Below are 25,979 nucleotides of genomic sequence, written 5' to 3'. Positions count from 1 at the left end.
CGGGGAATGTGGAGACCTCCTGCACTCCCCTGAGTCAGTGTCCCTAACACTCCTGACGTTCCCTATGTCGGTTCTGCACCGGGCGCCGATCACGAACCTGTCGCCCTAGCACACCCTACACCTATTCCTTACTAGGGAGCTGGGTGGTGCAGACACTGGCCCCACTGCTGTACTAGCACCAACATCAGCAAAAGTGACAAACAGAGAAACACTTAGCTTTGCTCTGATGCACTTGCTCCAGGCATCTTCCTCCCACCGTGTCCAACCCCTGGGTGCAGCTTCCAGCAAAAGAGTCCAGCACCTGAGTGCAGCTGTCCAGCAACGGAGTCCAGCACCTGAGTTCAGCTTCCAGCAAAAGAATCCAGCAACTGAGTGCAGCTCTACACCATAGCTGCCACTCCACCAAACTTTGCAAGGATTCTTCACTGACACCATAGCTGCCACTCCACCATGCTTTACACGAACTCCTCCCTGACACCATAGCTGCCACTCCAGGACTCTGCCTGAGTTGTCCTGGACTCTCCTCAGCTCCTTCCTTCGCCCAGCATGGTTGGAAAAGACCAACAATATCACCAATGTCAGTGAGCACAACTGACACACCTTTATTGAGTAAACACACCTGATAGTGATTCTCTTGCAATTACACTAACCACCACCGGGGGCAAAACTATCTCTAAAAACACCAGTGCAATGACCATACTGGCCACCGGGGGGAAACACTTAGAACAAACGACACCAACGTGTAATAATCCTAATGGCCACCGGGGGGCAAAACCAAGTCTTAGCACACAGCTCAAGGAAAAAAAAAAGGTTACTTTTAGAGTTGAGCGATACCAGCCGATACTTGAAAATATCGGATCGGAATGGATCGGCCGATCTTAAAAAAAAGTATCGGTATCGCCGATTCCGATACCGGGAACCAATGCAAGTCAATGGGGCCAAAATATCGGAATTAAAAAAAAACCTTTCTTTCCTTGTAGGTTAATTCTACATGAAGAAAAACAACTAAGAATAATGTAGAATGTATTGTGGGAGGTGGAGGAGACATTAAAGCCATAGAGGTTTAGCCCAATCAAATGGAATAGCAGGAATTAAACTTTTTTTTTTAAAGATGTTAGGAGTTACAAAGATATTGACTATGTTAGCCTCATTTATATTTTGCCAGACATGTATGTCTTCTTCTTCTACTTCCTTTTTTTACATTCTTCTTCTTCTTCTTCTACTTCCTTTTTTTACATTCTTCTTCTTCTTCTTCTACTTCCTTTTTTTACATTCTTCTTCTTATTCCTTTTTTTACATTCTTCTTCTTCTTCTTCTACTTCCTTTTTTTACATTCTTCTTCTTCTTCTTCTTCTTCTTCTTCTTCTTCTTCTTCTTCTTCTTCTTCTTCTTCTTCTTCTTCTTCTTCTTCTTCTTCTTCCTTTTCTTACATTCTTCATATTCTTCTTATTCAACAATTATTATTCTACATATTCAGCTTCTTCATCTTCTTCCTATTCTTCTTCATCATATTCTTGTTTGTGTCAGGCATTCCTGTAGTTGTTATCTAGAAAAGTTAGAAGTTTACACCTTCCGTTCTGCCTGTCACAAAAGATTTACAACAGGATTTGTCCGCGTTCAGTTTGGCCTGCAGAAGCAGGCCTTTTCCAGGGGCACCACGAGGAGGAACGGACTCACCCCCATACACTGCTTAGTCTTCTTCTGCTTATAAATAAGATAATATCATTTGCTCAGAGTATTAGTCTTATGCTTAATGTTCTTCTGCTTTGTTTTTTTTATGCTTCTTTGTCTTCTCTCTCTTGTTGTTCTGCATCTTGGTGGTTGTCTTCCTGTTCTTTGTCCTCTTGAACCAGCTGACGGTACTGGCACCCGGAGGGGCAGCAGAAGGAACAAGAGCCAATGGCACTACCGAGGACCAGCTGACGGTGCTGGAACCCGGTTACTAAGCAGGAGGTACCTGTGCTACAAAGCACTACCAAGGACCAGCAGACGTTGCCGGAACTCGGATACCGAGATGGAGGCACCTAGGCCAAAGGCTCTGACGAGAACCAGCTGACGGTGCTGGAACCCGGAGGGGTAGCATAAGCTGCAAGAGCAAATGGAAATAGCGAGGACCAGCTGACAGTGCTGGCACCCGGAGGGGCAGCAGAAGGAATAAGAGCCAATGGCACAACCGAGGACCAGCTGACGGTGCTGGAACCCGGTTACTAAGCAGGAGGTACCTGTGCTACAAAGCACTACCAAGGACCAGCAGACGTTGCCGGAACTCGGATACCGAGATGGAGGCACCTAGGCCAAAGGCTCTGACGAGAACCAGCTGACGGTGCTGGAACCCGGAGGGGTAGCATAAGCTGCAAGAGCAAATGGAAATAGCGAGGACCAGCTGACAGTGCTGGCACCCGGAGGGGCAGCAGAAGGAATAAGAGCCAATGGCACAACCGAGGACCAGCTGACGGTGCTGGAACCCGGTTACTAAGCAGGAGGTACCTGTGCTACAAAGCACTACCAAGGACCAGCAGACGTTGCTGGAACTCGGATACCGAGATGGAGGCACCTAGGCCAAAGGCTCTGATGAGAACCAGCTGACGGTGCTGGAACCCGGAGGGGTATCAGAAGTTACCCCTGAAAAGCAAAGTTGGCATGCCGCAAGCTGGCCGCAGTTACCGAATCACACAGTCCTACAGGGGGTGCTTGTCCTACTGGCACTATGGAACAAACCTTTCTTACCAGAACCCGCAGTCCACATAGGAAGCACCTAAACTGCTGGCACCCTAGCCTCGGCTAACCCAACCGCAACACGACATGGCAACTTGGGGTGGCAAACTGACATTGACACTTCCCGGAAACAGCAGGCAGGGCTGGAACCAAGCTGGGCAGGAGGGAGTACCCGTGCCAAAGTCAGTTATGAGCAGCAACTGGCGATGTTGGAGCCCAGGACAAGCACTTAGCAGGCTGAGGCCTGATGTGCTGTCAATTGGGAGGCAGCAGGACAGATTGCCATCAAAACAGCAGGGGAACAGCTGACGTTACTGAACCCCACAAACACAGGAGCTAGTGTTTTACTCTGTGAAGACGGCACTTCCGAGCAACAACTGGCTGTGTTGAAGCCCAGGGACAAGCACGGAGCAGGCTTAGGCTGCATTGAAGAAATTTTAAGATCGGTTGTAGACTACTAATTTGAACCAAGCTCCACTTAGGCCTGTGGATTCACTGATTTTCGTATTTCCCCTGTCCTCCAACCCCGCCAGTTACAGCTCCGAAGTGGCGTCTGCACAATCCACACTTGTTCCTGTGTTACAGGTGTTCAGTCCGGTCAGTTAATCCCCTGATGTGTGTCCGGCAATGTCGCCTGCTCTGTCCACATTCCGATAATGGGAATGTGGACAGAGCAGGCGACATTGCCGGACACACATCAGGGGATTAACTGATCGGACTGAACACCTGTAACACAGGAACAAGTGTGGATTGTGCAGACGCCACTTCGGAGCTGTAACTGGCAGGGTTGGAGGACAGGGGAAATACGAGAGACAGTGGAGCCACAGGCCTAATTGGAGCACGGTTAAAAATCAGTAGTGGTACGACTGTGTAGGCAGCAGGAGACTTTGCCATCCACACAGCAGGGGATCAGCTGACATTACTGAACCCCACTGAGACACGGGAGCAAGTATCTCTTTCCGTGTGGACGGCACTTCCGAACTACAACTGGCTGTGTTGAAGCCCAGGAAATAGGAGGGTGTAGGCAGAGGCCTACTGTATTTTGAATGAGTTTACAGCAGGAGAGACTGCCATCCACACAGCAGGGGATCAGCTGACGTTACTGAACCCCACTGAGACACGGGAGCAAGTATCTCTTTCCGTGTGGACGGCACTTCCGAACTACAACTGGCTGTGTTGAAGCCCAGGAAATAGGAGGGTGTAGGCAGAGGCCTACTGAATTTTGAATGAGGTGACAGCAGGAGAGACTGCCATCCACACAGCAGGGGATCAGCTGACGTTACTGAACCCCACTGAGACACGGGAGCAAGTGTCTCTTTCCGTGTGGACGGCACTTCCGAACTACAACTGGCTGTGTTGAAGCCCAGGAAATAGGAGGGTGTAGGCAGAGGCCTACTGAATTTTGAATGAGGTGACAGCAGGAGAGACTGCCATCCACACAGCAGGGGATCAGCTGACGTTACTGAACCCCACTGAGACACGGGAGCAAGTATCTCTTTCCGTGTGGACGGCACTTCCGAACTACAACTGGCTGTGTTGAAGCCCAGGAAATAGGAGGGTGTAGGCAGAGGCCTACTGAATTTTGAATGAGGTGACAGCAGGAGAGACTGCCATCCACACAGCAGGGGATCAGCTGACGTTACTGAACCCCACTGAGACACGGGAGCAAGTATCTCTTTCCGTGTGGACGGCACTTCCGAACTACAACTGGCTGTGTTGAAGCCCAGGAAATAGGAGGGTGTAGGCAGAGGCCTACTGTATTTTGAATGAGTTTACAGCAGGAGAGACTGCCATCCACACAGCAGGGGATCAGCTGACGTTACTGAACCCCACTGAGACACGGGAGCAAGTGTCTCTTTCCGTGTGGACGGCACTTCCGAACTACAACTGGCTGTGTTGAAGCCCAGGAAATAGGAGGGTGTAGGCAGAGGCCTACTGTATTTTGAATGAGTTTACAGCAGGAGAGACTGCCATCCACACAGCAGGGGATCAGCTGACGTTACTGAACCCCACTGAGACACGGGAGCAAGTATCTCTTTCCGTGTGGACGGCACTTCCGAACTACAACTGGCTGTGTTGAAGCCCAGGAAATAGGAGGGTGTAGGCAGAGGCCTACTGAATTTTGAATGAGGTGACAGCAGGAGAGACTGCCATCCACACAGCAGGGGATCAGCTGACGTTACTGAACCCCACTGAGACACGGGAGCAAGTGTCTCTTTCCGTGTGGACGGCACTTCCGAACTACAACTGGCTGTGTTGAAGCCCAGGAAATAGGAGGGTGTAGGCAGAGGCCTACTGAATTTTGAATGAGGTGACAGCAGGAGAGACTGCCATCCACACAGCAGGGGATCAGCTGACGTTACTGAACCCCACTGAGACACGGGAGCAAGTATCTCTTTCCGTGTGGACGGCACTTCCGAACTACAACTGGCTGTGTTGAAGCCCAGGAAATAGGAGGGTGTAGGCAGAGGCCTACTGAATTTTGAATGAGGTGACAGCAGGAGAGACTGCCATCCACACAGCAGGGGATCAGCTGACGTTACTGAACCCCACTGAGACACGGGAGCAAGTATCTCTTTCCGTGTGGACGGCACTTCCGAACTACAACTGGCTGTGTTGAAGCCCAGGAAATAGGAGGGTGTAGGCAGAGGCCTACTGTATTTTGAATGAGTTTACAGCAGGAGAGACTGCCATCCACACAGCAGGGGATCAGCTGACATTACTGAACCCCACTGAGACACGGGAGCAAGTGTCTCTTTCCGTGTGGACGGCACTTCCGAACTACAACTGGCTGTGTTGAAGCCCAGGAAATAGGAGGGTGTAGGCAGAGGCCTACTGTATTTTGAATGAGTTTACAGCAGGAGAGACTGCCATCCACACAGCAGGGGATCAGCTGACGTTACTGAACCCCACTGAGACACGGGAGCAAGTATCTCTTTCCGTGTGGACGGCACTTCCGAACTACAACTGGCTGTGTTGAAGCCCAGGAAATAGGAGGGTGTAGGCAGAGGCCTACTGAATTTTGAATGAGGTGACAGCAGGAGAGACTGCCATCCACACAGCAGGGGATCAGCTGACGTTACTGAACCCCACTGAGACACGGGAGCAAGTATCTCTTTCCGTGTGGACGGCACTTCCGAACTACAACTGGCTGTGTTGAAGCCCAGGAAATAGGAGGGTGTAGGCAGAGGCCTACTGAATTTTGAATGAGGTGACAGCAGGAGAGACTGCCATCCACACAGCAGGGGATCAGCTGACGTTACTGAACCCCACTGAGACACGGGAGCAAGTATCTCTTTCCGTGTGGACGGCACTTCCGAACTACAACTGGCTGTGTTGAAGCCCAGGAAATAGGAGGGTGTAGGCAGAGGCCTACTGTCTTTGTAATGCGGAGACAGCAGGAGAGACTGCCATCTCCACAGCAGGGGAACAGCTGGCAGTGCTGAACCCCACTAACACTTGAACGAATGTGTTTGGCTCTGTGGAGACGACACTTCTGAACACCAACTGACGCTGTTGGAGCCCAGGATTAGGCGAGGAGCAGGCTGGGGCCTACTGGATTTTGGCAGGTGAAGGCAGCAGGAGACTTGCCATCTCCACAGCAGGGGAACAGCTGGCAGTGCTGAACCCCACTAACACTTGAACGAACGTGTTTGGCTCTGTGGAGACGACACTTCTGAACACCAACTGACGCTGTTGGAGCCCAGGATTAGGCGAGGAGCAGGCTGGGGCCTACTGGATTTTGGCAGGTGAATGCAGCAGGAGACTTGCCATCTCCACAGCAGGGGAACAGCTGGCAGTGCTGAACCCCACTAACACTTGAACGAACGTGTTTGGCTCTGTGGAGACGACACTTCTGAACACCAACTGACGCTGTTGGAGCCCAGGATTAGGCGAGGAGCAGGCTGGGGCCTACTGGATTTTGGCAGGTGAAGGCAGCAGGAGACTTGCCATCTCCACAGCAGGGGAACAGCTGGCAGTGCTGAACCCCACTAACACTTGAACGAATGTGTTTGGCTCTGTGGAGACGACACTTCTGAACACCAACTGACGCTGTTGGAGCCCAGGATTAGGCGAGGAGCAGGCTGGGGCCTACTGGATTTTGGCAGGTGAAGGCAGCAGGAGACTTGCCATCTCCACAGCAGGGGAACAGCTGGCAGTGCTGAACCCCACTAACACTTGAACGAATGTGTTTGGTTCTGTGGAGACGACACTTCTGAACACCAACTGACGCTGTTGGAGCCCAGGATTAGGCGAGGAGCAGGCTGGGGCCTACTGGATTTTGGCAGGTGAAGGCAGCAGGAGACTTGCCATCTCCACAGCAGGGGAACAGCTGGCAGTGCTGAACCCCACTAACACTTGAACGAATGTGTTTGGCTCTGTGGAGACGACACTTCTGAACACCAACTGACGCTGTTGGAGCCCAGGATTAGGCGAGGAGCAGGCTGGGGCCTACTGGATTTTGGCAGGTGAAGGCAGCAGGAGACTTGCCATCTCCACAGCAGGGGAACAGCTGGCAGTGCTGAACCCCACTAACACTTGAACGAATGTGTTTGGCTCTGTGGAGACGACACTTCTGAACACCAACTGACGCTGTTGGAGCCCAGGATTAGGCGAGGAGCAGGCTGGGGCCTACTGGATTTTGGCAGGTGAAGGCAGCAGGAGACTTGCCATCTCCACAGCAGGGGAACAGCTGGCAGTGCTGAACCCCACTAACACTTGAACGAATGTGTTTGGTTCTGTGGAGACGACACTTCTGAACACCAACTGACGCTGTTGGAGCCCAGGATTAGGCGAGGAGCAGGCTGGGGCCTACTGGATTTGGGCAGGTGAAGGCAGCAGGAGACTTGCCATCTCCACAGCAGGGGAACAGCTGGCAGTGCTGAACCCCACTAACACTTGAACGAATGTGTTTGGCTCTGTGGAGACGACACTTCTGAACACCAACTGACGCTGTTGGTGCCCAGGATTACGCATGCCGCATGCAGAGGCCAATGGGCAGCGGTTTTTATGGAGGTTGTGGACTACTACTGATTCTAACCATGCTCCACTTAGGCCTCTGGCTCCACTGTCTCTACTATTTACCCTGGCCTCCAACCCCGCCAGCTACATCTCTGAAGTGGCGTCAGCACAATCTACACTTGTTCCTGTGTTACTGGTGCTCAGTCCCATCAGTTGATCCCCTGATGTTTGTCCGGCAAGTTCGCCAGCTCTGTCCTCATTCCCACTACTGGTTATGGGAATGTGGACAGAGCAGGAGACCTTGCCGGACACACATCAGGGGATAAACTGATGGGACTGAGCCACAGGAACACAGGAACAAGTGTAGATTGTGCTGACGCCACTTCAGAGATGTAGATGGCGGGGTTGGAGGTCAGGGGAAATAGTAGAGACAGTGGAGCCAGAGACCTAAGTTGGGCACGGTTAAAAATCAGTAGTGGTTTGAATGTTGATGGAGCTGGTGACTCTGCCGTCCACACAGCAGGGGATCAGCTGGCATTACTGAACCCCAGTAACACAGGAGCTAGTGTGTTTCTCTGTGCAGACGACACATCTGAGCGACAACTGGCTGTGTTGAAGCACAGGGATTATAGTTCAGGTGGTAGAAAAATGAACACACCAGCAGACCTGGATACAGTTGCCAACCACTAATTTAGTCTGTAAGAGGAATGGCAAAGTCTTTGGAGATCCAGGCCTTGTTCATTTTCAGAAAAGTCAGCCGGTCAACATTATCGGAAGATAGTCGCGTGCGACGGTCTGTTAGTACACCACCTGCGGCACTAAAGACACGTTCCGATAATACACTGGCAGCAGGGCAAGCCAGCACCTCCAATGCATACTGGCTAAGCTCTGGCCATGTATCCAGCTTAGAGACCCAAAACTTGAAGGGGGAAGAGCCATCTGGGAGTACAGCGACAGGGCAAGACATGTAGTCTGACACCATCTGACGGAAGCGTTGCCTCCTGCTGACTCGAGGCGTCGCTGATGGTGTAGACAATTGTGGTGGACACACAAAACTTTGCCACATTTGGGCCATAGTGGTCTTGCCTTGTGCTGCGGCACTGCCTCTGCTCCCTCTTTGTGCAGAGTTTCCTCCACTGCCTCGACGCACAGAGCTGCTTTGTAAAGCACTTGCAACAATGCTGTCGGGTGGAATGGAAAACATTATGGACTGCACCAGTGACTCTTCGTACTCCCGCATTTTACGCTCCCGGTTCAACGTTGGTATGAGCCTTTGTACGCTGTCCCGGTAGCGAGGATCTAGGAGGGTGTACACCCAATAATCAGCCGAGACGAGAATGTGGGCGATGCGGCGGTCGTTTCTCAGGCACTGCAGCATGAAATCAACCATGTGCTGCAGACTCCCAACTGCCAAAGAACCGCTGTCCCCTGTTTGAGGCGTGACCTCGACCTGCTCTGCATCACCCCACCCTCGCTGTACATACTGAGTAGAGGTTTGTGTACCTCCCTCCTCTGGAGAGATGTCTTCCTCCTCCATCGACTCCTCCTCATCCTCCTCACAAAGTGTCCCCTGCCTAGGCCTTTGTGAGGAAACACGTAGCGCAGACTGTCCAGAAGCAGATGGCATTTGGGACTCCTCATCCTCCACCTCTTCTGAAACCTCATCCCTTAGTGCTTGCAGTGTTTGTTGAAGCAGGCAGATAAGGGGGACAGTCATGCTGACTAGTGCATCATCTGCACTCGCCATCCGCGTGGATTCATCGAAGGCACGCAAAACGAGGCAGATGTCCTTCATAGAGGCCCACTCAATGGTGCTGAAGTGTGAACGGCGCACAGTGCGACTTGTTTGCGCCTGATGCAGCTGGTACTCCATGACTGCTGCCTGCTGCTCACACAACCGCTCCAACATATGTAACGTTGAATTCCACCGGGTGGGTAGGTCACATATGATGCGATGTTCCGGAAGGCCAAATCGTCGCTGCAGAGCAGCGAGGCGCGATCTTGCCGTGCTGGAACGTCGCAAGTGAGCGCACTCTATGCGGACCTTGTGCAACAGTGCATCAAGATCCGGATAGTCCCTCAGAAAGCTCTGCACGACCAAGTTAAGAACATGTGCCAGACATGGGATGTGTGTGAGGTTGCCTAGGCCAAGAGCTGCCACCAGATTTCGGCCATTGTCACACACTACCAAGCCCGGCTGGAGATTCGCTGGCCCAAACCACACATCGCTCTCCAGCTTGATAGCATTCCAGAGCTCCTGCGCTGTGTGGCTTCGATTCCCCAAAGAAATTAATTTGAGTACAGCCTGTTGACGTTTGGCCACGGCTGTGCTCATATCGGTCGTAACAGGCTCCTGCTCTGCTGTTTCTGAGGAACTTGAGTAGGAGGAGGAGTCTATGTGTACAGACTGGAGTCCTGCAATCCGTGGCGTTGGAAGAACACGTACAGCGCCACTCTCCAGATCCGTACCCGGCTCCACAACATTGACCCAGTGGGCAGTGAGGGAAAGGTATCGTCCCTGTCCATGGTTACTGGTCCACGCATCGGTGGTCAGGTGGACCTTGCTACTAACGGCGTTTAGTAGCGCATGTTTTATTTTGCCCTCAACATGTTTCTGCAGGGCAGGGACGGCTCGCCTGCTGAAATAAAAGCGGCTGGGCACGTTGTATTGGGGGACTGCCAATGCCATTAAGTCCCGGAAGGTGTCAGTGTCCACCAGCCTGAATGACAGCATTTCAACTGCCAGAAGTTTGGCAATGCCAGCATTCAGAGACTGTGCTCGGGGATGGTTTGCCGAGTAAGGGCGCCTTTTATCCCATGCCTGTGCTACCGATGGCTGTGATGGATGGGAACGTGCTGTTATGGGTGGAATCTGACAGGGTCTCCGGACAACAGTGGCAGAGGTTCTTCCTTGGCGATCCTGTGAGGAAGCCGAACCAGCAGTGTGTGAGCTGGAGGAAGAGGGCCCAACACGAACTGAAGAGGTGGTAGGTGGTGCTGTACGTTGGCCTACGTCTTGAGGGTGTCTATGCAACTCCAACTCGTGCTTGGTGCGCACATGTTTCCACATATTTGTGGTATTGAGGTTGCTGACATTTCTCCCTCTTTTGACTCTCTGATGACACAGCTTGCATTTGACAAAGCAAATGTCATCTGCAACTGTGTCAAAAAAGGACCACGCACTGCAACTCTTGTGAGCGCCCGGTTTGCCTTTGGAAGGAGGAATGCTCCTAACGGGTGCCGAAGTGGAGGGTACAGGCAACCAAGTCTTCCCCCTCCCTCTGCCTCCTGTTTTGGCCGGTAGGGGAATCTCTTCCTCCGAGCTGCTCCCACCACCTTCCTGTTGCTCACGCCATGATGGGTCAAGGACCTCATCATCTTCCCTCCCCTCTTCAAACAGCTGCTTCTCCGGGGTTGTCTCGCCAGCACCGTACGCACCAGAAAGTGGCAACTGAGTCTCGTCATCATCTGATGCGTACTGAGGTGTGCTGACCATAGGCACTGGCCCACTCGCCTCTTCAGATTCAGAGGGACAAAGAAGTTGCGCATCACTGCATACTCCCTCTTCTTCACATTCAGGAATGCTGCTTGGCTGGCCCCCTCTTTCCAAGCCAACAGATTCCGAGAACAGAAGTAGAGATTGTGATGGCTCCTGTCCATGTCTCTCTGACTGCCTGGGCACTTTGGCAGGTGGTGAAGAGACAGATGGTTGCTCTTCGGTGCTCTGACCCTGAGAGGATGCGGAAGTAATTGAAGTCGATGCGTTAGCTGCCATCCATCCGACAACGGCTTCAATTTGTTCCTCCCGCAGCAGTGGGGTACGTTGAGGTCCTACAAAGCTGCGCATAAAGGACTGTTGCCTGCTAAAACTGGGGGATGCTGATCCACTGGTGCCCGCAGCAGGCCCAGAATCCCCACGTCCTCTACCTGTAGAATCCCCACGTCCTCTCCCTGCAGAATCCCCACGTCCTCTCCCTGCTGAAACTCCACGCCCACGCCCACGCCCCCGCGCCTTACTCCCTGCCTTCTTCATCTTGCAAGACTGCTTAAGATAGGCAAAAAAGGACAAAGGGGGGCCTTAGTGTGCTTATTCCTGAACAGCTGGTTACAGGTACAAGAAACACTAATTTTATGAAGTGTGTGTGTGTGGACTAGACTTTAATAGGAGCTGATGTGGCCTACACAAGTTCAAAATGTAGTGTTTGGTGAACTTTTTATGTGGTTTCTTTGTTTGAAACAAACTCAAAGTATGAGAACAAAGAATTGAAACTGATAGTATCACCAACTTTTTGGAGCTATTACAATGCAGGCAGGTAACCTACAATGCAAAAGATGAGGCTCCAAAAAAATTGGGTAATACTAATCTGGCTGCGCCGGCAGGGCACAAGCCAGAAAAAAAGGCTCCTCTATCTACTCCTATATAGTGTTTGCAACCAACCAATGTTGATGGATACGGATGGATGCACACTAATAGGAGAAGAAAAAATGAGCTGCACTCAGAGACAAATATGTGTGAGGCAGTGACGCACGTTGAGCGTCCTACAACCAGACGTAGCTGCAGGACACTGTACTCAGCGTGAGCTGCACTCACACACAGTCAGAGACCTCTCAGACAGCCGTCAACAGTGCAGCTAAGTGGGCACTGGCACTGACAGGCTGCAGAAAGGCTCCGCTGTGTACTCCTATATAGTGTTTGCAACCACCGTAGATGGAGACGGATGGATGCACACTAATAGAAGAAAAAATGAGCTGCACTCAAATAAAAATATGTGTGAGGCAGTGACGCACGCTGAGCGTCCTACAGCCAGACGTAGCTGCAGGACACACTACTCAGCATGAGCTGCACTCACACACAGTCAGAGACCTCTCAGACAGCCGTGAACAGTGCAGCAAAGTGGACACTAGCACTGAAAGGCTGCAGAAAGGCTCCGCTGTCTACTACTAGTGTTTGCAACCAACGTATATGGATACGGATGGAAGCACACTAGATTGAAATTATTTAAAAAATGCAGCTCAAAAAATAAAAGATGTATGAGGCAGCAGTGATCACACTGGGTGGCCTACAGCCTGACGTGGCTGCAGGACCCACTCCACAGCGTGAGCTGCACTCACACAGCCCTTGCAGACAGCTGTGAAAACAGCGCTGCTAGGGAAAAGCAAGCTACAGTGGTGGTTTATGTAGCCTGGATAAAGCACAATATTGTTTTTAGAATCGCTATTTCTAACTGTCCCTCACAGTCTTCTACAGCAGCCTGTCCCTAACTGAATTCACAGCAGAGTGACCAGAAATGGCGGCTGCGGTGGCTTTTATAGTGCATCATGACATCATTTCGGCAGCCAATCACAGCCATGCCAATAGTTAACATGCCTACATGCCTAACAGGATGTGCCCACACTTCGGAGGATTCCCATTGGCTTAATCAAAGCAAGCAGGCTCATAGCATGATGGGAACTTCCTATTCCGATTCCGATCCCGGAATCCGATATGAAAAAAGTATCGGAATTAAGTATCGGAATTCCGATACCGCTGATATCGGCCGATACCCGATACTTGCGGTATCGGAATGCTCAACACTAGTTACTTTGCATTATATCAGTCATGATCCAGCATGGATCATGACACAGAGATGCTGGAGAAATCTGTGTGCACAAAAGTCAATGCTGATGGTCAATTTTGGAATCTTATGATGAATAGGCCCTCAGTTGGCACTGCATTGAAAACACACATGATTCTGTTGGGCAAATCACTGCATGAGCTAAGGAATACTTCCAGAAATTGTCTGAGGACACAGAGTGCCCTGTAAAACACAAATCCAAGTTACAGCTCTATCATACAAAAAAGAAGCCATATAACAACACAATCCAGAAACGCTGCCGTCTTCTTTGGGACAAAGCTCATTTATAATGGACTCTGGCAAAATGGAAATCTGCACTGTGGTCATATGAATCAGTTCTTTATGAAAACCTCAGATTCTGTGTCCTGAGGACTCCGGAAGAAGGAGACCATCCAGTTTTTTATCACAGCTCCTGCATCTCGGATGGAACGGCTTTGCATTGGAACCTATGACATGGGCAGATTACACATGAGACACCATCAATGCTGAGCTTTATATAGAGGTGTTAGACATTGTCTGAATGGAGCAGATTTTCTATCTCGGGAAAGGCCTTGCATATTTCAGCAAGACAATGCTAAACCACATACTGCATCCATCACAACAGCATGCCTCCTCCTCAGAAGAGTTCGGGTGATGAACTGCTCGCCTGCAGTCCAGACTTTTCACCTATAGAAAACATTTGGCGTATTATGAAACAAAAAAATCTGACAAAGAAGACCCTGGATTGTGGCGTAGTGAGAATCCGACATCACACAAAAATGGGACAACGTTCCTCTCTCAAAAATGTCCAGCAATTGGTCTCCTCACTTCCCAGACATTTACAGACTGTGTTATGTTGTGAATAAACTATGGCTCTAATAGATGTATACTGTATCATTGCACTCTACTTTACTTTATGTTTTACCCAGCGTCCAAACTTTTTCAGAATTTAGGTTTTAAATACATAACCGTTAATATGGAGTTGGTACCTTTCTGTAGCCCCCTGTAACAACTTCTACTCTTCCAAGAAGGATTTCTATAAGATTTTGGACGTGTTTGAGGGAACTTTTGCTCATTGTCAAGAATAACATTTGTGATGTCGGACACTGATGTTGGAGTAGAGGCCAGGCTCACAATCTCTGTTCTAGTTCATCCCAAACGTGTTGGGTGGGGCTGAGGTTTGTCTTCTGTGCAGCCGGTCTTGTTCTTCCACATCAAACTCTCCCAACCATCTGTATGTGCCCTGATCACAGTCATGTGGAACAGAAAAGGGCTTTGCCCAAATTTGGATCTATAATTTTACAAAATGTCTTGTATGGTGAAGAATTTAAGATTTTTCTTCACTTGACCTAAGGAGCCTAGGACAATCCCTGAAAATCAAACACATAGTATTATCTCTTCTCCCCCAAACATAAGCGTGAGTCGTCACTCCAACCAACATGTTTCCATCTCTAGAGTCCAGTGTTGGTGGCTTTTCTCTACTGCATTTTATGTATGGAATTGTGCTTGGTAATGTCAGGATGGCATGTAGTAGCTTGTTCATGGAAACCTATGATATGAAGCTGCAGATGGGGGCGCCATGTTTGTGCTGATGGTAATACCAAAGGAGATCTGGACTCCTCAGTTATGGTGTGGCAGTCATAGCACAGTGATATGTCATTGCACAGAACACATTTCCTCCAGAGTCTATTAGTGATACCTTTACACCACTTCATCCGACGCTCGGCATTGTGCTTGGTGATTTACGGCTGCGTGCAGCTGCTTGGCCGTTAAGCTCCCTGACGGTGCTCAGTGTTTGTGCTAATGTTAATACCAGAGGAGGTCTTGATTCTGCAGTAATGGAGTCAGCAGAGCATTGGTGACTTTTCTGCCCTCAGCACCCGGCCTCCCGATCTGTAACATTACCGGGTCTCCACTTTGTGGCTGAGTTGCCGCGGTTCCTCCCACTTCTCAATAATTTCACACATAGGTGTGTTACCCCGGTGGACCAGGACTACGCTGGGATCAGTGGGCTCTTTAGATACTGTACATATATAGTCTAGATGCATATGTATGAAACTAAATAAATATTAGATCCAAGATAGATATTAGATATTTATCTGATAATTATACATCTTTCTTTGGAGGTGATTTTTTTTTTTAAATTTTATTTTAAGGGTATGACTGGGGCTGACTTATGGTAAATGGTATTACGAAGCAATAAAAAAACAATGACTGCTTGATACTGCCCACGGTGATGATTAATACGTGACATCAGGAGACCTGGAAGTCTGCAGGAATATCTGATTTCAACAGCAAAAGGAATAAAAAAAGCCTTTTGTTTGCAGATTGAGTAAAATAACAGAAGTTATTTGCGCTGGAAGAGAGTCCAGCAATTCTAGAAGTGGAATGTGCTAAAGACCATAACGCGCCATTTCCCGCTAGTAAACAGGTTTTATGACTGAGATTGAAACAGCAGGTGCCCGAATGATCTGAGAAGACATTTACTGTACTTACGGGAAATCAAATTTATTTTCACATAGATTTTTGTTGAAGTGAAAATGGAGCAGACACCCCTAGCAACCTTTCACATGGCCGCCAAATGGAATCTGATTTGTTGCCATGGGTAACTACTCTCCAGCTAACGGGGACTAGTTAGAAAGTCCCCATGTGTCTTTGAGTCAGAAGATCCAGAATTTTCATTAATGGTGGTCAATGAATTAGTTATATACCCTATATGAAATTCTTTTAGAGCTGATGAACACAATCTTCAAAAATAAAACTTCTTCGGTTCTTTCCTGCCTCCTTGCCCTAACAGGCTCAGCTCTAGTCCTTAGCAACAGGCTTGACCAACGGTCCAAGCAACATGCCCTTCTCCAGGCTTTAGAAGGACCCAACTCCAGTCCCTAACTACAAGCCCACCTAAAAATTGTAGCAACAGACTCATCTTAAGGCACTAACAATAGACCGGACTCCAGGACCTAGCATCAGGCCCGCCTCAAGGCCCTAGTAACAAGTCCATCTCCATGCCTTGACAATAGAACCAACTCCAGGCACCAGTAATAGATCCATGTCCAAGCTTTAGTAACTGGCCCACGTCCATGCCCTGGTTACAGTTCCAGGCGCCAGTAACAGGCCCACCTTCAGGCGCTAGAAACCGACCCACTGTCGTGGGATGAGGAGTACAGTGGTTAGAGAGAATATCTCCTGTATTAATTTTCTCAATTATTTTTTTTTTCTTACACTTTTCTTTATTTGTATGGTCATTACCTGCATTCTTGGAAAAGTTGCAACTTAAATGTTGATCAAGCTAGATCCAATGCGTGTGCAGTAAGGCTAGGTTTACTTGCCCTAGCTTCATCTGCACAAGTTTTTTATGTGCCAGAAGCTGCCAGAGATGGCACAGCGGGCTGAACAATAAAAACTAGGACAGGAGGCTGCCAAGTGGTGCAGATGCGCCAGAAGACACAACGCCAGAGATGTAGACAAGCACAAGAACTGAAGATATATAAACAGTAAAGGAATAGTAGCCGCATTTGTAATGTGAACTAATCCAGAGAAAAGTTCGTAATGCTTACAGCAGACATAGGTTTTACAAGCAATTAATGGATAGCTACTGGCAGCAGAAAATGAAAAGGAAAACTTGCTTATGGAGAAGAAACACTTTTGTTGCATTTCTCACATATCAGACAGATGTCGATAGTGATAGGAACAGTATCTTGATGAGTTTGTTTGTTTACAGCAGATGAAGGGTTAACCAGCAGGTCTGAGACAGGAAGCAAATGAGGATCATAGCAGCAAACTGGAGTTTGATGAGATAACAGCTGAATAAATTGGTTGAACACATTCCTAGACAGAAGTAAATACAAGGCATAAATGTGTCCAAGTTGGCCTTAAAAAGTTTTGGGTAATGAAATAACTGGAGTTTGCTATGTAACTTGTGGAACCCATCTTGGAGCACCACAAAAGGCGGACATTGGAGAAGGGAGCAGAGTCCAGCGCTGAAACTGAGACAGATGTTACTCATTACCTTTCTGACACCCAATGACCCACAAAAAAAAAAGTTTATATCCCCCTGATCTGAGTGGCCAATTCCTATTTCCCTCTGCATACAGAGCAAGCCGGCATAGGTGGCACAATGCTGTGACGTCACCTGGTAGATCCTACAGCTTTCTGCTTACAGGATGGTGAGTGGTAGAGCTGTGAGCCTAGGACTCCCTGCTCTACTAAAGGATGTCAAGAAATAAGAAGTCAGAGTGTGAAGGAAGCTGCATTCATTGATACAACCACTACTAGAATACTCTTCCTTTAAATATTCCTCCATTACATCAAACAGCAAAGCAAATTGGTGGCTGCAAAACACATCAGGCTGAGATGGTGGAATAAGGAGTATGAAATCAATTACTTCACAAGGCTTCATTTGAGGAAAATATTTCATCATGCCGCACATTCCAGAATTCTCGTCTGTCGGCTTTTGGGAAGTAGATTAAAGTCTGGATGTCACAATGCAGAGACAGTGATCAAGCAGGACGTACCCCCTTAAAGGAATTTTCCCACAAAAATAAAGTACATTTTAATTAACAGATCTTGGAATAAAAATAATTTTCACAATTGAATGTGTTTAAAAAAATATTCCTGTGCCGAGGTAATCTTATAAATGTGCCCCTGCTGTGTACTGTGTAATAGCTGTCTGACCGTACAGGGACAAGGTCTCATCATACCACAACTCCTGGGGAAGGGCGGAAGCCATAGAGAGTATACAGATATTACAGCAGGGCAACTCATGAGAATATACTGTATATATTAATGACTTACTGTCATGGTCATGCTCTGTTATCTGTGCAGAGGTCCCTATGCGGAGAGGGGGTGAGCTGTGCTCGCCATCTTTTTTTCTGATAGTTTTCCTTAAGAGTTTGGCTGCTTTACTTTGAAATTAGTAGGATGTGCAGAAGTGTCCAGTTTTTGCCCTTATTTTATCCCCGCTGCTACTTTTTTTTTTTTTTTTTCACAGGGTGGGTAAAGCCACATTCACACGCTCCGTATTTTCCATCAGTATTTGTAATCCAAGACCAGGAGTGGAACAACCAGAGGAAATGTATAATAGAAACACGTCACCACTTCTGGATTTTTCACCCATATTAACCAAATACTTGGAGTGTTAAAGTGGCCTAATGATGAAAAGCATCCTAAAGACACACCCACAAAGAATCTGAGTCATGCCTCTTTTGTATGGACCACAAATGTAGCACTAAATAAAAAAAAAAAAAGTATATCTGGAAACGTATGACGGATGTTAAAAACAATAAATAAATTGAATACTTGGGAACAGCGGGAATAAAATTTCTTTCTTAACATTCCAGGATTAAGTCCTACACTGCTTAAAGGGGTTGTCCAGGCTTGCGATTCAAGTCTGTAGTCACTCTATATTACTGCAGATTTGTGAATCCTCACAGTGTGCACAGTGCGAGCTGTCAGAATTCTTTGATGCCAGGAGTGGGTGGGAATGTGATCACAAATATGCGATTTGCATACATGCGGTCACGTGCCGACTAGACATGCATGGTCTTGATCAATACAATTGAATTGAATGAGGCCGGACATGTCTAGTCGGCACATGACTGAAAATCCTTCCAGCGTGCACTGTGCGCACTGTGAGGATTCACAAGTCTGCAGTCGTATAGAGTGAATGCACACTTGAAGCCCAAGCCTGGACAGCCTCTCCAAACCCACAAATATCAAGATGCCCAGAAGATTTCATAGTTTTGGTCTAACCATAATTGGAATTCAGGTACCCAGGTTCCTATAATCTGAGTTAATGACTAATTGGAACTAATCCCAGACCATTTGTACCTGCCTTTCCAGTTATAGTGAAGGCAGAATCCATCTGATCCTTCAAATATTTAGGTGTATAATATGTTTAATGCTTGAAACCACAGATCCCAGTATAACCTGTAGATTTGGAAGGGCATACAGAGACTATGGGAATGCTGATGCCTTTGCATCCACGATGGAGAACATTTATAGATGTTGTCTCATATTTCACCACCTTGTATGTTGGCTTTAGTGGTCCTTGAGGAAGGCACGCTAAGCTTGTTAGTCTGTAATTACTATTGCATGCCGAATGTTAATGTTTGAACTTTCATGTTTTTAGGAAGGAAAGAAGAAGTTTGACAAAGAGAGTGAGAAATATTATTCAATTTTAGAGAAACACTTGAATTTGTCATCGAAGAAGAAAGAGGCGCATTTACAAGAGGTACATTGTTCTCCATTTACTCCTCATCTTGGCAAAGACTTCAAATACACGTTTCCTAGGTTTAATCATGTGTCTGTGCCCACGACATCATCGTACATGTGAGAAATGGAGAAATGCTATCTGGGCTGATGGGAGTACAAGAGATGTGTGGTAATGTTTCTTTCCATCAAGCAATAATTACATGGTCGATAGATGGCTAAAAAAGACTATGACTACTGGGAAGGGATGAAAGGTACAATTTTATAAAGACGAGTATAATTACACCAGTGGTTGTCAAATAACTAATGACTCCATTAGACTGACTTACAAATCATTTCATTTTCACCATTTTTTTACATAAAAAACAAACAAAACTTGTACAAGATTTGGAAAACAGCAAAGAAAAACCTTGAAGTTTTGTTAAACTACTGGTGTCATCTAAAAAATGTAAATTAGGAGTAGTTTCAGAAAGGCAACCCCTGTCCATATGCCGTCTTAGGGCATGCGAGCGTCATAACAGAGAGCTGGCAGAGCATACTTTTAATGAAACCATACGCCCCCATTTACATGATGCTGTGCCTTTTCGGCTTCTGTCAGGTGGGATTTTACATCGTGACCATCAGATAACTATATAGGCGGAGTCTTCCAGCAAGAGTTTTAATTGGTGGAATACTTCTGACCAGTGGCGTAACTAGCGATCAATAGGCCCTGTTACAAAATTTGGACCTGGGCCCCAGGACCTGATGGTCAGAAGGTGGGGACTTGTAGCATTCTAGATACTATAAAGACATGCGTGTTCGCACCCCCATGTAGTAATGTCCCGCATCCTGGTATAATGTCTTAATTTTGGTATTATGTCTCCCATTCTTTTGTAATATCCCCCATGCTGGTATAATGTCCCCATACTGGTATAATTCCCCACAACTTGGTATAATATCCTCCATCCTGGTATAATATCCCCCATCCTGATATAATGTCTCCCATTCCTGGTATAAAGTCTCCATTCTTGTATAATGTCCCCCATTCCTGGTATAATGTTCCCCATCCTGGTATAATGTCCCCCATCCTGGTATAATGTCCCCCATCCTGGTATAATGTCACCCATCCTGGTATAATGCCCCACAACTTGGTATAATATCCTCCATCCTGGTATAATATCCCCCATCCTGATATAATGTCTCCCATTCCTGGTATAAAGTCTCTATTCTTGTATAATGTCCCCCATTCCTGGTATAATGTCCCCCATCCTGGTATAATGTCCCCCATCCTGGTATAATGTCCCCCATTCCTGGTATAATGTCCCCCATCCTGGTATAATGACCCTATTCTGGTATAATGCCCCACAACTTGGTATAATATCCTCCATCCTGGTATAATATCCTCCATCCTGATATAATGTCTCCCATTCCTGGTATAAAGTCTCTATTCTTGTATAATGTCCCCCATTCCTGGTATAATGTCCCCCATCCTGGTATAATGTCCCCCATTCCTGGTATAATGTCCCCCATCCTGGTATAATGACCCCATTCTGGTATAATGCCCCACAACTTGGTATAATATCCTCCATCCTGGTATAATATCCCCCATCCTGATATAATGTCTCCCATTCCTGGTATAAAGTCTCCATTCTTGTATAATGTCCCCCATTCCTGGTATAATGTCCCCCATCCTGTTATAATGTCTCCCATCCTGGTGTAATGTCCCCCATCCTGGTATAAAGTCTCCATTCTTGTATAATGTCCCCCATCCTGGTGTAATAGCCCCATTATGTTATGATGTCCCCTATCCTGGTATAATGTCACCTATCCTGGTATAATATCCCCCATCCTGATATAATAGCTTCCGTATGGTATAATGCCCCCTTGCGGGAATAGTGCCCCCTATCCTGGGCCTCTTCCGTTCTTCTGAGCATTTTAGAAAGGAACAAAAAAATATTCTTACCTTCCTTCACTCCCACGACATGTGGTATCCTTCTCCATAGCTGGTGCAGAGACCGGCAGCTGATGTCTATGCGCAGGTAAGGGCAGCGCACGGCGTCACTGTCATGCATCGTCTGCCACTGGCAAGCAGGTGTCTTCTGCAGCTCCTGTGTATTGCAGCACAGGGAGCCAGTGAGTCTCTGCGCCTCAATACAATTCAGCTGAATGTGCAACCGAGGACACACATCCAGGTGAAATTGGCATAGACGAGCCCCCCTACTACACGGACCTGGACACATTCACACCCTCTGCGACCATGAGCATTATGTCCCTGTTTTAAAGTTACCTCTGATGTAAGGTTCTGTAGAAATGTGTAGGGATCTTCTGGAAAAATAATCATAGAGATTGATATTTTTATACTAAGAAATCTATTTGATAAGTTTTGGTTAGCAGGGGTGATATCCTAAGGAAACAGTCCTATAACTTCCAATTTCCTCTGGTTATTGGAGTTTGTTCAGCGGGAAAGATAACAGTAACAATCTGTGATTGGGAAGTTGGGTGATAACATGAAGAAAAGTTCCAGGATCCCCCGTACGTCATCAGAGGCTAGACAGAGTGGGAGGGAGTAGACAGTAACTGGCATTGATCTTTCTTCATGATTTGAAAAATTGCTCAAAGCACAGCAAGTGGGGACATTTTACATATGTCGGTGAGTGGACTGCCCTATGGACCTGTCTGAAGCAGGAAAGTGAATGTAAAATGTACAGTACGTGAATTTGCATATACGTGTGGGAAGACAGCTAGAAATAGTGAAGGATGGTGAAGTACTGGGTTTTGGCCACTAGAGGGAGACAGGAAAGGACTTACATAAGCTAATTCTAAGGAACTGCAAGTCATGGTGGGTGGAGTTACGGGGACTTGAGAGGGGAATTCCCAGGGAGGGGAATAATAAAAGGAGAGAGAGTTCCATAAGGAAGCCAGTCAAGGGGGAGGAGCTTAGAGGAGGAAGAGACTGAAGGAGGAAAAGACAGAAAGAGGAAGAGCTCTGGAAGGAACTGGAAGGAGAGACTATCAGGGGGGTGGCCCTGACAGGATAGCCGCATGACAGAGGAAGCCTGGGGGTACCAGACGGACGGAATCAGACAGGCAAAGCACTGTGGTGGTAGGCCTAGGGCTGCCACAGCGATAGAACCATGAGGGACGTCACTGCAAAGGAAAGAAGGAAGGCGAAAGGTACCCGGGCCTGTGTGTACAGAGGCTGTCGTGTTGTTGTGGTCGTCAGGAGGACGGCCAATAAAGAGGACCTGTTGAACACACATCGATTTCTGTCTCCAGTCTATTCGCGACGAAAAAGGGACCACCCCCCAGTCGGCTCACGTACCAACACATACATTCTTGGCAGTGAAATATTTTGTTAGAATGTTTACATGGACACACTTTATTATTTATTTTTATTAGTAATTTCTTAATATATCCTTACAACTCTATGTCCTCCACATAGTTTAAAGATACAACTCTGACTACACCTGCTCCTAAGGGAAGCTCCGGAAGCGCATACTAATGTTTAGGGGGGCTTTCCATTTTCAAGTTATGTCCTAACCTCCGGGTTGCTATCCCCCTACCAAAAAAAAAAAAAAAAATTTCTGCTTCACTTTGCTCTCCGGTGTCCAATTCTGAGTCTCTGCCACTGCCCTGGTTTCTGAAAATTGACTGCAATGCTGACGTCGTTCCGACATCACTGCAGCCAATCGCTTATCTCAGGCGCTCTCTCTGAGTTCAGTGACTGAACTTTTTTAAAACCCAAAAAATTATTTAACCACCTGCTTGTGCAGTGTCGCCCATTAATTAACCCCTGCCAGTCTTTCATTAATCCCTGCCAGTCTTTACAGCAGCCATTCACCGGGCTCTGCTGGTTTGAACCAAAGGATTGACCGCAGTGGTCTTTTGGATGCATGTCGAAAAGTCAACAAAGACCAACAGGAAATACTGTAACATTGGCTCTGGAGCAGAGGGGGTTCACAGGGGGGAGTATAGATTTTTTTTTTATAGGCAGGTTAATTGGAGGTATTCACTATAAACTGGTGACTTTCAGACTGTTTTTTTACAGGGTAGATTTTTACTCCAAATTAGTTTCTAATATGATACTTTTTCCCATTAGCGTGAGTTTCGTATCCTATATCACATAGCGATGTAGTCTACGGACTTGAAACACAAATGATGGGAACCAGAAGATACATAGAGTATTGGAACAAGTAGTTCTCCTTCACTATTTGTCATTTTTATTGTTTGTTTGGTGTCAGATCTTGTAATTGTCATAACAGCGTTGTATTTTCTGCATCCTCAGGAGTGAGCGTAGAGCGGGTACAAGCTGCAGGATTTAGCCTAAATCACAGACGTGAATGAGCGGATGAGTAGTTTGGCTCTGCTTCGCTAAACGTACATGTCATTTCCAAATGTGGCCACCTGCCCAGCAAAGTGGAGCAATTGCTTGTGGTCTGACATCCATGCCAAATATACAATGATTTATGCTTAGTTTGTCGAATGCCGGCCCTTGCCGTCGGCACACAGATTAATTCTTGCAATAATGGATGTAATGTTCAGCATAATCCAATGCAAGACTGTAAGGCTGTGTGCACACGTCGCGTTTTTGCTGTGCAGATTTGTTACAAAATGCAAAGGAGCGTTGGCAATCCTGGTAATTTTTGGTTGTGGTTGATGTCAGCTGTGAATTGTCCAAAAATACCTCTGCCATCAAGTCCTGTTGCTAGTAATGGAGACATGTGCATCAGACACCCCTATTACTAACCCAGTAATACAAAGGAAACACACACGCAAAAGAATACTTTATTGAAAAAAACACTCTCCCTGGTTTTCAACACTTTATTTAGAAAAAAAAAATCCCACACAGGTCCCTGGTAGCCCAGCAAATCCGTTGTAGTCCATTGAATCTGTCATAGTCCATCGATTCTGTCATAGTCCAGCAATTCTATCATAGTCCTTTGAATCTGTCGTAGTCTTTTGAATCTATCGTAGTCCTTTGAATCTGTCGTAGTCCAGCAAATCTCTTAGTCCACCAAATCAGGCGAACAAAGCCTATGTAGCCTCATTCTGACGCTCTATAGGATTTGAAAACAGCCACTTCTGGGTCACACTATGCTGTGCGAGACCCGACAGCTCTGAAGCGCAGTCACGTCAGTAACTCTGTGACATCGCCACTCTTCAGATGTTCTGGGTCACTTACTGGGCTGCTTATTGTAGTTTTTATAATATCAGTTTTATCAGCTAGAGATTATGATTAGTGGACTAATAAATCTGCTACCATGTAGCCCTCTATATTCATGAGCTCCGAACACTGATTGGCAGCTTTCTGCCTATGCACAGTGTACACAGAAAGCAGCCAATCAGTGGTGTGGGTGAGTTTATACAGAGCTCAGCATTCAGAGAACTGCTAGATCTGCAGCAGAGAAATCAGTGATTTTAACAAATCTGTAGTAAGTGTCAGTCAGAGTCTCTGCCCCTACATTGTGCTGCAGTGTTGTCATATGGGGTAGCAAAAACTTGGTGACCAATTCCCTTTAAGAAACTTTGCATAGAGTAAGTCAGTAGCACAAGTGAATATAACAAATATTGTAATATCTTATTATGGAAAAATATTTCTCCCATTACTGGCCTCTGTTACTATCAGGGCAGGTGCAAACGACAGTTTTCTCTCTATCCAAGAAAATCAATCCAGCCGTGCTGCTCATAATTTGCTCAGTGGGATCTGATTTTCTCGGAGGTGGAGAGCGAGAAAAAAAAAAGTTTCTCCACTCCACCGTCTCCATTCAGTCAGTCCATGAAAATTGGACCATACACTGATCCAATTTCCGTAGGTAACTCATGCATGTTCTATGCTGGGTGGTCCAAAAAAAAAAAATTTAACATGTGCAAAGCCCTGTAAAATAATCTGGGTATGAGTGCTATCTGTCAAATAGCACTCCTCTGATTTATACGGTTGTGTGCACCTGTCCTTAAAATTGTGTCGAGAGACACATTTTTATTGAGTTATAAGCTGCCTGGAAAAATGTACAGACTGGGAATGAAAATAGGAGTAAGGAGAATTATTGACCTGGTGATGGGAATGACGCAAAGACAATTCTGCTACTTTCTAGTAATTGTTTTTTTCTCACCTGAGAACTGGATTCGCTGTTGCACTGCTCAGTACTGCTGGAATATTGTGCTCCATGCTGCTGTCTCTGGTGGAATTCTACAGGGAGACAGCAGAACAGGATCGCTTCCATTATGTGTGCAGTGTATAAGAGACAACAGCAGCGGTCTCCACCTACTCTGGAGGTGAACTTAGGAAAACCTGACTGTTTGCTTCAGAGTCTGCAGAGGGATAAATTAGCGAAAAATGTACGATATAAGTCACCTGAAAAGACAGGTATACTTACAAAGTACCAAATCTATGCAGATGATGCCATAGGCTATTTGAAACTCAGATATTTGGACAATATTTGCACGCGCCTTTTTTTTCTGCAGCCAAAAACCGCTCTTTTGGCAGTAAAAACGTGTTTATCTGCATTTACGAGGCGTTTT

General features: G+C 47.1%; 1 protein-coding gene across 2 annotated transcripts in view; it reads left to right on the top strand.

Annotated features, from left to right (window-relative positions):
* The window catches only part of ARHGAP42 (Rho GTPase activating protein 42), a 373,376-nt gene that overhangs the window by 210,469 nt on the left and 136,928 nt on the right, over nucleotides 1-25,979 (top strand). For both annotated transcript variants that reach the window (XM_073582941.1, XM_073582942.1), the window contains exon 5: nucleotides 19,402-19,503. In XM_073582941.1, the coding sequence (XP_073439042.1) occupies nucleotides 19,402-19,503 (102 nt within the window). The remainder of the gene's footprint in view (nucleotides 1-19,401; nucleotides 19,504-25,979) is intronic.

Source organism: Dendrobates tinctorius, unplaced genomic scaffold, assembly GCF_039654945.1.
Source record: "Dendrobates tinctorius isolate UK_male_01 unplaced genomic scaffold, ASM3965494v1 ptg000075l, whole genome shotgun sequence".
NCBI lineage: Eukaryota > Metazoa > Chordata > Amphibia > Anura > Dendrobatidae > Dendrobates > Dendrobates tinctorius.
Note: the sequence above shows the minus strand (reverse complement) of the source record. Positions and strands in the feature narration are given on the sequence as shown.